The 12466-nt window shown below is 38.3% G+C and overlaps 3 protein-coding genes across 3 annotated transcripts in view; 1 reads left to right on the top strand and 2 right to left on the bottom strand.

The window, feature by feature from the left end:
• The window catches only part of LOC133545407 (oocyte zinc finger protein XlCOF6.1-like), a 235001-nt gene that overhangs the window by 188816 nt on the left and 33719 nt on the right, over nucleotides 1–12466 (bottom strand). The window lies entirely within an intron of this gene.
• Nucleotides 1–12466, top strand: part of LOC133545391 (gastrula zinc finger protein XlCGF57.1-like) — a 211375-nt gene that overhangs the window by 14894 nt on the left and 184015 nt on the right. The gene's annotated exons all lie outside the window — the stretch shown is intronic.
• On the bottom strand, nucleotides 4828–8353 carry LOC133545058 (zinc finger protein OZF-like). The gene is made up of 2 exons (XM_061890366.1): nucleotides 8116–8353; nucleotides 4828–6715 (listed from the first exon to the last, which is right to left on the bottom strand). Exon 2 carries the CDS (start codon nucleotides 6663–6665, stop codon nucleotides 5319–5321), a length of 1347 nt encoding a protein of 448 aa, XP_061746350.1. The 5' UTR covers nucleotides 6666–6715; nucleotides 8116–8353; the 3' UTR covers nucleotides 4828–5318.

A 12466-nucleotide genomic window follows, 5' to 3' on the forward strand; every position in this document is an offset into this window, starting at 1 on the left:
TTGAAAGTGGAATTCTATCCCATTCTTGTTTTATGTAGAGCTTCAGTCGTTCAACAGTCCGGGGTCTCCGCTGTCGTATTTTATGCTTTATAATGCGCCACACATTTTCGATGTGAAACATGTCTGGACTGCAAGTGGGCCAGGAAAGTACTCGCACTCTTTTACTACAAAGCCACGCTGTTGTGACACGTGGCTTGGCATTGTCCTGCTGAAATAAACAGGGGCGTTCATAATAGCGTTGCGTAGATGACGTAGTATGGACCATTCAGCATTAATGGTGTCTTCACAGATGTGTAAGTTACGCATGCCTTGGGCACTAATGCACCCCCATACCATCACAGATGCTGGCTTTTGAACTTTGCGCCTCTGACAATCTGGATGGTTATTTTCCTATGTGTTTCAAAGGACACCACGTCCACATTTTTCAAATATAATTTGAAATGTGGACTCTTCAGACTACAGAACACTTTTCCACTTTGCATCAGTCCATCTTAGATGAGCTCGGGCCCAGCCAAGCCGGCGGCTTTTCTGGGTGTTGTTGATAAATGGCTTTTGCTTTGCATAGTACAGTTTTAACTTGCACTAACAGATGTTTTTTTTTTTTGATTGATACTTTTATGTAGCGACCAACTGTAGTTACTGACAGTGGTTCTATGAAGTGTTCCTGAGCCCATGTGGTGATATCCTTTACACACTGATGTCGGTTTTTGATGCAGTACCACCTGAGGGGTCAAAGGTTCATAATAACATCGCTTATGTGCAGTGATTTCTCCAGATTCTCTGAACCTTTTGATGATTTTACGGACTGTAGATGGTAAAATCCCTAAGTTCCTTGCAATAGCTCGTTGAGAAATGTTGTTCTTAAACTGTTCGACAATTTGCTTACGAAGTGGTGACCCTCACCCCATCCTTGTTTGTGAACTACTTAGCATTTCATGGAAGCTGCTTTTATACCCAATCATGGCACCCAACTGTTCCCAATAAACCTGCACACCTGTGGGATGTTCTAAATAAGTGTTTGATGAGCATTCCTCAACTTTATCAGTAATTATTGCCACCTTTCCCAACCTCTTTGTCATGAGTTGCTGGCATCAAATTCTAATGTTATTGATAATTTGCAAAAAAAACCAAAGAACTTTATCAGTTTGAACATCAAATATGTTGTCTTTGTAGCATATTCAACTGAATATGGGTTGAAAAGGATTTGTAAATCATTGCATTCCGTTTATATTTACATCTAACACAATTTCCCAACTCATATGGAAACGGGGCTTGTAAAGGAAAATTAAAAACTAACAATTACAATTATTTTATCATTATATATTTAATTTTTTTGCATGATCACAGGTGAGGCCCTGCCTCTCCTGACCGCACGTCACTGCTTCAACTAAAGTTGGGTACAATAATTGTAGTTAATTTTTGTACGTATGTATTTTATTTTATTCAGTATTGCACTCAATTTTTTGTATGTTTTCTTTATAATATTTATATGTTGTGTCCAGCATTACTTCATCATCTATATTAACCCTTATAAATGTAATTACTTTTATTTTTTTTTATTTCAATATTATCCATCATAATTTGTGTTTTATATTTTTGCAATCTCCAAATATGATATATTTAGTTTTATTGAAGTTTTAGTGACAGTTTATTGATGTGTAGCCATCTTTTTATGGTCAAGTTCTCTCTGGATAAAATAACATGAGAGTTGAATCAAGCGGTAATGAAGGTGAAGAATGGAAGATTATTATATACATAATTATACATAATTACACTCAGTAGTGACAATTAAAGACACTTTCATCCTGTTCATTTGAGCATAGAAAAAGAGTAAAGTGTAATATTCTAAACAATAGAAGAATATTAATATCAGCAGTCAATATTCCAACATTGTGAAGCTGAGCTACGGTAAAAAAACATATTAAGCTTTAAAGGCTTTATGAAAGTGATGTAATTATCAGAATCAGAAAAACTTCATTAATTCCCGAGGGGAAATTAAAATTTTCAGCACTGTTTTAAACATGTGAATATTCAATGTAACAATATAGAGACTACGAGGAGGAACCTTTTCCAACTAAAAAGGAAAATGAGGGACACCATCAACTACTGGACGCTGTTTTCAAGAAACAACAAGTTGTGTTACACAGAACAGGTTTGTTTACTTCTTACTCTCACATATTTACTAACTTTATATTTATTTGTTACCACCATTCTTAAATATGTTGTATGTAAGAATGGGGGTGTTGTTGAGAAGATGATGCAGGTGTTCTGTCGAATGTATTATACCTGTAAAAATGTGTTACTTATTCTAGTCTATGTGTAAAAGAAATGATTTTCCTAAATTATAGTCTCCTCAGTTTATCCAGACAATCATTAGGACAAAAGACCCTGGGATGAATTTGCCCTTTAAAAGGGAAACATATTCACTGTGGCAGGACAGTTTCAAGATGAATTCATCACATTTGTATAATCGGCTATGAGGCATTTTATTACCATTGTACAGCCCTTACCTTTGGGCTGATACTGAGGGCGACTGTCTTGACCAGTTTGACGCGTGCAAATGATTGAATGTCCAGTACTGTAGAAATGTGTTTGGATATGACAATCCCTTTATTCCAAGCTATCAAAATTAAATGAAATGTAGGTTCTAGAACATTATGTATGCTGACCTTGAATGGCACATTGTCACAGCAGCGACACCTGACCACACACGACTGCACCACACGGTCGAAAACGGTTTGTCCTCCATGCAATCACCCCCGGAGTGCTCCGACCCGAACCCAATTAAATGACATTACCATGGCAACCGTACCATAGCATTGGTCTTATCCCTGTCAACACTTCCTGGTTCTCAACAGGAAGTGGGCGGAGCAATCTGGCGAAAGGGAAATTCAGCATGAACTGAGGCCAGCAATCAATCAAAGAAAACAAGATAAAAATACATTATAAACAAATAAGGACATTTGGCTCCAACATATCCCTTTAATTCCTGTCCGTTTGCTTTTAGACTTCTGGCATTCCACTGAACAATCAACATGGCGTTGGATTGTGGTCACATGACTCCGTTTCGTCTCCTCTCTGTAGTTCACCTTGCACCTGTACCCAAGATAGTTCTTTTACATTTAAAAACTTTGCTGCTGCTTTGAAGATTATTTTGATCTTCTCACTCTTATTTCTTGCCTGTTCTGTACAGTTTATTACGTATGTCTTCTTTCTATTTCCAGCAGACTAGTAGAACATCTTAGATTTATTGATGCCCTCCACAGTCTATTAACAGAATGTCCTCCACCCACACTACAGACTTAGACACTAACAGGACAGAAAGTAAAAAGCAGCTTTAAGGACGTCAAAAAAAATTATGCATTCTTTCCAACGGCCGCTGGGTGGCAGCAGAGGCTCCATGTATTACCTGAAGAAACATTTGACTTCTGACCTTTTCACATTATTTATCTCATCTTTACTGCTGGAGTTCAGCTCACTGAGGACGTTAGCTCCATTTTGGTATTTTATTTATCTTTAAATATTCATAAACAGTCTTAGAACAAACCATTATTATTATTTTTGCCTCATTTTTTTCACTCTCTACCAATTAAAACTATTCTAGCATGAAAACATTCAGGATGTTCATACAAACAATATTACACATTCCCCAAACGTACCACTTTATTATTGTATTAATATCATACATTATCACATTGAATATTTACATGCTTATAACAGTGCTGAACATTTTAATTTCCCCTTGGGGATTAGTAAAATATTTCTGATTCTGATAATTGCATCACTCTCATTAAGCCTTTAAAGCTGAATATGTTTTTTTGCCATAGCTCAGCTTCACAATGTTGGAATATTGACTTCTGATAATATTCTTCTATTGTTTGGAATATCACACTTAACTCTTTTTCTTTCTTCAAATGAACAGGATGAAAGTGTCTTTAATTGTCACAACTTAGTGTGACTATAAATAATTATGTATATAATAATCTTTCATTCTTCACCTTCATTACCGCTTGATTTAACTCTCATCTTATTTTATCCAGAGAGAACTTGACCATAAAAAAGTTAGCTGCACATCAATAAACTGTCACTAAACTTTAATACAACTAAATATATCATATTTGGAGGTTGTAAAAATGTAAAACACAAATTATGATGGATAATATTGAAATGAAAGGAATAAAGGTAATCACATTTTTAAGAGTTAATATAGATGATAAAGTAAGCTGGACACTACATATTGATCATATAAAGAAAACGTAAAAAAATGGAGTGCAATACTAACTAGAATAAAATACATACTTACAAATATTAACTACAATTAATGTACCCAACTTTAGTTGAAGCATACATTGTTTATTGCATAAAAGTCTGGGGACATACATATAAAACAATAACAAAACAATATTCATATTACACAACAGAGTAATAAAGATAATTTGAAAAGTTGATTACTCGGACCCAAAAAATGATTTACAAAGTCACAGATTTTAAAAGTAAATGATCTTGTATAAAACACAACCGCTCAAATGATGTATAAAGTAAATAATAATATGCTTCCAGAAGTGGTCCAGAAAATGTTTCAAATGTGAACCAGTAAATATGAACTAAGAGGGATTTATGTGTACTCAAAAGCAAAGGTATGAACACAAGTAAAACAAATATGTACATAATATTAAGGACTTCATCTAAGGAATTATCTACAATTAGAAAACAAAATATGTAACACTTCATTGTTAAAAAAAAACATATATAAAACACTATTACAAATAAGTATGAAAGTGAATTATGAATATATACACATTAAATGTTTATTGTATGTAGCATGTTTTTTGTACTGTTTGTTCTCACCCTTTCAGTGAAATTGTTCTGTTCATTTTAAAGTACACAAATGTGTATATTAACTCATGTATTTGACTGAAATAAAAGCACTAATCTGAAGTGTTTAATCCATACATTTTAGAATCATAAAAACAAGATGGTGTTACACACACAACAATAATGTCACACATGTTATAAGTGCTGATGTTGTTAGAAAGTTTATTTCAAATCCTGCAGTTTCATTTGCTGCTGCTGTTCTCACCAGCACACTTGTGTTTCTTACACTGGTACTTATAAGAGAATCTTTCACCACACACACTGCAACTCAACACTTTCTCTCCTGTGTGTCTTCTCATGTGTACTGTAAGAGTGTCTAGGTGACAAAAGCTTTTGTTGCAGCTTGAACAGTAGGATGTTTTTTTTTGTTTTTTTTTACCACAGTGTGTTCTCATGTGTGATTTTAATTGCTTTCTTTCTATAAAACTTTTACCACAAACTGATCATATTGAAGGTTTTTCACCAGTGTGTGTTCTCATGTGTACTTTTAAACTTCGATTTGTTACAAAACTTTTACCACATTCTGAGCAGGAAAAATGTTTTTCTCCAGTGTGTATTCTCATGTGTGCTTTGAAATGGTCTCTTCGAGTAAGATCTTTACCGCAGATTGAACATGAAAACGTTTTTTCTCCCGTGTGTATTCTCATGTGTACTTTGAAATAGTCCCTTCGAATAAAATCTTTACCGCAGATTGAACATGAACTTTTTTTTTCTCCAGTGTGTGTTCTCACGTGTGCTTTGAAATTGTTCTTTTGAGTAAAATCTTTACCAAATGCTGAACATATAAAAGGTTTTTCTCCAGTGTGTGTTCTCATGTGTACTCTTAAACTTTGATTTATTACAAAACTTTTACCGCATACTGAGCAGGAAAAAGGTTTTTCTCCAGTGTGTACTCTCATGTGTACTTTCAAATGTGGCCTTTGAGTAAAATCTTTACCGCAGATTAAACATGAAAAAGGTTTTTCTCTAGTATGTATTCTCATGTGTTCTTTCATTATTTGTTTTAGTCTAAAATCTCTACCACTTTCTGAGCAGGAAAAAGGTTTCTCTGTGGTGTGTGTATTCATGTGTCTTTTCAGATTACGATGGCCTTTAAAAGTTTTGTCACAGAGAGAAGATGTGAAGTGAGTGTTGTCAATGTGACATGTCTTATCATCTTTAGAGTCTTCATCATCAGTGTCAGGAGAGTGTGACGTTGTGTCCTCACTATCTGATAGTGGAGCTAAGAGCTTGTCTGCTTGTGATCCTCCACAGTGGTCTCCATCAGCTTCTGTTGTCATGTGTTGTGTTGACCTGCTGCTTGGAGGCTCCGCCCCTCCCCTCTCCTCACTTTCACTTTTGACCTCATCATCTTCACTCTTCACAGGGACACCAGTCACTGGCATCTTGGTGACATCAACCTCCTCCAGTCCTTCAATATGCTCTCCCTGCTGACTGATGCTGTGTTCCTCCTCTTCCTCTTTAATACGAGGGGTCAGTAGGTCCTTTTCTTCCTCCTCAATGTGAGGGCTCTGTGGATCCACCTCTTCCTCTTTAAAATGGGGGATCAGTGGGTATTCCTCTTCCTTCTTAATGTGGGAGAGCTGGGGCTCCTCTGTCCGCACCCTGAAGCTCCACTTCTCCTCACTCTCACCATTGACCTTATCATCTTCACTCTTCACACTGATAAGGTGTCTCTTGTCTTCCTCTATGAAGTGGGGGGAAAGCCGCTGTTTTTCTTCGTCTTTAAAGTGAGGGGGATGTGGCTCCTCTTCTTTCACGTGGAGGTGCTGTGACTTCTTCTGCTCCATACTGGAAGACCCATCCTGCTGCTCAGGTGGACAATATTTTTCACAGACGTCTGCAGGACACAAGAAGACAAACACATGCTGGGATCAAAAATAGATAAGATTTTACCAATTCACATTTCATTTTCGATTCTGCTTTTACGATTCGGTTGTTTGTGGACTCACTTTTGCTTTCACATTCAGTAAAAAAAAAAAAAAAAGAAAAATCAGGTCGATTAGCATCAACTTTGACTAGTTTAGAAGTAACATGAGCGTACAAAGCCAACAGTGAGGTCTTAAGAGGCACAGATTTTACGGGTTCCCAGAGGGCCCTAAGGACAATATTCTGCTTTGAAAATATCTATTAAATAAAAATACTTTTGGCAAGAAATCAACAAAATACTACACATTATTTTGTGGCAATTACAAAAGAATGTCCAATATAATTGTCAGGGCATTCAATCAATCCCATCTGTTAAACTGAACATATATACATAAATATACAGTATGTATGTATACAGTATATATATATATATATATATATATATATATATATATATATATATATATATATATATATATATATATATATATATATAAAATACCCGTTTCCATATGAGTTGGGAAGTTGTGTTGGATGTAAATATAAACAGAATACAATGGGGCGAGGTACACCCCTCTGTCCACAACTGCGTGAGCAAATAGTCAAACAGTTTAAGAACAACGTTTCTCAAAGTGCTTTTGCAAAAAAATTTGGGATTTCAACATCTACGCTCCATAATATGATCAAAAGGTTCAGAGAATCTGGAGATATCACTCCACGTAAGCCGCATGGCCGGAAACCAACACTGAATGACCGTGACCTTCGATCCCTCAGACGAAATGAGTTTCCTCCGCCGGGTGGCGGGGCTCTCCTTTAGAGATAGGGGGAAAAGGTCTGCCATCCGAAGGGAACTCAAAGTAAAGCCACTGCTCCTCCACATCGAGAAGAGTCAGATGAAGTGGTTCGGGCATTTAGTCAGGATGCCACCCGAACGACTCCCTAGGGAGGTGTTTAGGGCACGGGGAAGACCCAGGACACGTTTGGTAGACTATGTGTCCCGGCTGGCCTGGGTGCGCATCGGGATCCCCCGGGAGGAGCTGGACGAAGGGGCTGGGGAGAGGAAAGTCTGGGCTTCCCTGCTTATGCTGCTGCCCCCGCGACCCGACCTCAGATAAGCAGAAGAAGATGGATGGATGGATTAATGTGTAACACAACTTGATGTTTCTTGAAAACAGTGTCCAGTTGTTGATGTTGTCGCTCCTTCCCCACTTTTGTTGCACAAAGTTCCTCCTCGTAATCTGCTATTGTTTTTGGGGTTTTTTCTAACATCATAAATATTTCTTCAACAGCAGCAGTTAGTCGCTGATTCACCAGCACTCACATCATTTGTAAAGTAGACATGTTCACACAATAAAAACACTTTACACTTACATTGGATCTCTTCTTTGATGTGTCGATCACTTCCGCCTCTCTTTGTTAGCAGCTAACAAGCTAAGCTAACCAGCAGGCTAGGCTAGCACGTCAAAGTGCACTCAGACTAATGTATCCGCATACAAACAATTAATAAGGACGTTTACTCTGTTAAACGACACACATGTGCACATGTACGTTGTAATTAAGACCTAGAAACCATAAGAACCAAAACAACGTATTCTCCTCGAGACGCCATCTTGTTTTGTTCTTCCTCCTGTGTGACGTCATCGAGGTGTTCCCAACCGCAGAACAAATGTTGGCCAAACACGTGTTTCACTGGGACAATAGTGAGTGGTGCACACTTCCTTCGCCCAGCCACAGAACAAAAAAAAGTCCCATTTAAGAGTTGCTGGTGTAACAATAGGAAGAATATATTCCACTCCTCTCTTCTACACGCGGCTTATGAGGTAATATAAATTATATATTTTCATATTATTTATCTTATTTACCTGATATGTTGTTCGAATTTAACGTGCTAGCGTTAGCAGGCCTTTGTAGCAAATGCGAGCGTTTTTTTGAGGAGTGTATTTTATATGTTCTCTATGAGAATTATACTGACTTATTTAATACTTTAACAGTTTTTTTTTTTTTTTGCTGTATATTACAGTCACGCTTAACATCATTAATTATTTGTTGCTAGAAAGGAACGAACGTCTCGTAATTTAAGTCTGGAATAAGTCACATGGTATAATTATAATAATATATTTTATTTGCTATAGCGCTTTTCAGTGTACTCAAAGACGCTTTACAGGACAGGGATAATTCACATCCAGTGGGACGCCAGTGACAATGCTGACTATGAGAAACCTTGGAGAGGACCTCAAATGTGGGCAACCCCCACCCCCCTTCGAGGGGACCGAAAGCAATGGATGTCGAGCGGGTCTAACATGATGCTGTGAAAGTTCAATCCATAGTGGCTCCAACACAGTCGCGAGAGTTCAGTTCAAAGCGGATCCAAGACAGCAGCGAGAGTCCCGTCCACAGTAAACCATCCCAATTGGAGGCGGATCAGCAGCGTAGAGATGTCCCCAACCGATACACAGGCGAGCGGTCCATCCTGGGTCTCGACTCTGGACAGCCAGTACTTCATCCATGGTCATCGGACCGGACCCCCTTCACAAGGGAGGGGGGGACATAGGAGAAAAAAGAAAAGAAGCGGCAGATCAACTGGTCTAAAAAGGAGGTCTATTTAAAGGCTAGAGTATACAGATGAGTTTTAAAGTGAGACTTAAATGCTTCTACTGAGGTAGCATCTCGAACTGTTACCGGGAGGGCATTCCAGAGTACTGGAGCCCGTACGGAAAACGCTCTATAGCCCGCAGACTTTTTTTGGGCTTTAGGAATCACTAATAAGCCGGAGTATTTTGAACGCAGATTTCTTGCCGGGACATATGGTACAATACAATCGGCAAGATAGGATGGAGCTAGACCGTGTAGTATTTTATACGTAAGTAGTAAAACCTTAAAGTCACATCTTAAGTGCACAGGAATCCAGTGCAGGTGAGCCAGTACAGGCGTAATATGATCAAACTTTCTTGTTCTTGTCAAAAGTCTAGCAGCCACATTTTGTACCAACTGTAGTCTTTTAATGGTAGACATGGGGAGACCCGAAAATAATACGTTACAGTAATCGAGACGAGATGTAACAAACGCATGGATAATGATCTCGGCGTCTTTAGTGGACAAAATGGAGCGAATTTTAGCGATATTACGGAGATGAAAGAAGGCCGTTTTAGTAACGCTTTTAATGTGTGACTCAAAGGAGAAAGTTGTGTCGAAGATAATACCCAGATTTTTTACCGAGTCACCTTGTTTTATTATTTGGTTATCAAATGTTAAAGTTGCATTATTAAATAGAGGTCGGTGTCTAGCAGGACCAATAATCAGCATTTACGTTATTTTGGCGTTAAGTTGCAAAAAATTAGCGGACATACGTTGTTTAATTTCATTAAAACACGTTTCCAACTGACTACAGTCCGGCGTGTTGGTCAGCTTAAGGGGCATGTAGAGTTGGGTGTCATCAGCATAACAGTGAAAGCTAATACCGTATTTGCGTATGATGTCACCTAGCGGCAGCATGTAGATGCTGAAAAGTGCAGGGCCAAGGACCGAACCCTGGGGAACTCCACACGTTACCTTAACATAGTCCGAGGTCATACTATTATGGGAGACGCACTGCATCCTGTCAGTAAGATAAGAGTTAAACCAAGACAGGGCTAAGTCTGACATACCAATTCGTGTTTTGATATGTTCTAATAAAATATTATGATCGACGGTATCGAAAGCAGCGCTAAGATCGAGGAGCAGCAACATAGATGACGCATCAGAATCCATCGTTAGCAATAGATCATTAGTCATTTTTGCGAGGGCTGTCTCAGTAGAGTGATTTGCCCTGAAACCGGATTGAAAGGTTTCACAAGGATTTTTAAACGCTAAGTGTTCATTTACCTGCTCCGCAACAATTTTTTCGAGAATTTTCGAAATAAAGGGAAGGTGAGACACCGGTCGGTAGTTTACCATGAGGTCAGGATCGAGGTTAGGTCTTTTAAGGAGAGGATGAATAACCGCTTTTTTGAATGCTAGGGGAAAAGTGCCCGGGGAAAAGTGCCCGAGGAAAGTGATAAGTTTATAATATTTAGCACTGATGGACCTAATAATACAAAAAGCTCCTTGATAAGTTTCCCAGGAAGTGGGTCAAGTAAACATGTTGTTTGTTTTATTCCATTTACACGTTGTAACAATTCTTCTAATGTTATTTCATCAAAACGAGAGAAACTATTTTGGATATTTGCAGTATCCGCCGTATATACAGTCGTATCTGTGTTACTATAACCCAGTTGTAGCTGGGACGCATTGTCTTTAATCTCCTTTCTAATAAGTTCAATTTTCTTATTAAAGAACTTCATAAAGTCATCTGCCGAATGGGTGGAGCTACTGGAAGGAGTCCCTTGTTGGGTTAGCGATGCTACTGTACTAAACATAATTTCGGATCGTTTTTATTAAGGCGGATGAGATTTGAGTAATAATTAGTTTTAGCAAAGGTAAGCATGCGTTTATAAGTTATTAAACTATCACTCCATGCTTGATGGTGCACCTCAAGTTTAGTCGTGCGCCACTTGCGTTCCAGCTTTCTACATAATAATTTCTGAGCTCTAGTTTCTTCAGTAAACCATGGCGTAGGCCTTTTTTGAGCCTTTTTTAACTTCAGCGGTGCTATACTATCAATGGTTATGCGCAGGGCGTTGTTAAAGTTGTTAGTGAGGTTATCAATAGAGCCCACATACTTTGGGAACGGTGCCATTACCGAGGGCAGTAGGCCAGCAAGAGTCGTCGTTATGGCAGCATTAATGTTGCGGCTGCCATAGCAGTTATTATTATTATTAGCTTGCCGAACATGAGTCTGAACTTCGAATTTTATAAGGTAATGATCGGACAATACTTTAGTATACGAGAGTATCATAACTTTGGAAACGGTGATACTTCTGACAAGCACTAGGTCTATCGTATTACCGCTGCGATGCGTCGGTTCATTTATTATTTGTGTAAGACCACAGCTATCAATTATAGTCTGGAGCGCCACGCACGGTGGGTCCGATGGGGTATTCATATGGATATTAAAGTCCCCCATTATAATTATATTATTGGTGTGCATCACTAGATCAGCAACAAACTCTGAGAATTCACTGATAAAGTCCGAATAGGGCCCTGGGGGGCGGTATATAACAGCCAGGCACAGAGGCAGCGGTGTGGCAGACTTCATAGAAAGCACCTCAAACGATTTAAATTTATTATTTAAGTTTGGACTAAAGTTAAAGTTTCCGTTGTATATTAGTGCGGCCCCGCCTCCCCTTTTAAGGGGACGGGCAATACGCGCATTCGTATAGTTAGGAGAGGATTCCTCATTTATCGCAAAAAAGTCGTCTGGTTTAAGCCAGGTTTCGCTAAGACCAATGACGTTAAGGTTGTTGTCTCTAATGACCTCATTAACTAATAACGTTTTTGGAGACAATGATCTGATGTTTAGAAAGCCCATATTATAGGTAGTGGGCTGTTTTAAGGAGTTGTTGATAAAATTACCCGTAGTAGCAATATTAATAATGTTGCGTTTATTATGCGCAGTGCACTTAAAATAATTACGACCATATTTAGGAATTGATATGACGGGAATTTTCAGATTGTCTACTTGGTGCTGCGATAAACTGAACGCATCATAATTTGCCACCTCAGTAGAACGCATGTCTAACCCTGACGTAGTCATAGCAGAAATGTGAGTTGTGTTTTATTCTAAGAAAATTGCTATGTGTACAGG

This window comes from Nerophis ophidion, linkage group LG28, assembly GCF_033978795.1.
Source record: "Nerophis ophidion isolate RoL-2023_Sa linkage group LG28, RoL_Noph_v1.0, whole genome shotgun sequence".
NCBI classification, from domain to species: Eukaryota; Metazoa; Chordata; class Actinopteri; order Syngnathiformes; family Syngnathidae; genus Nerophis; species Nerophis ophidion.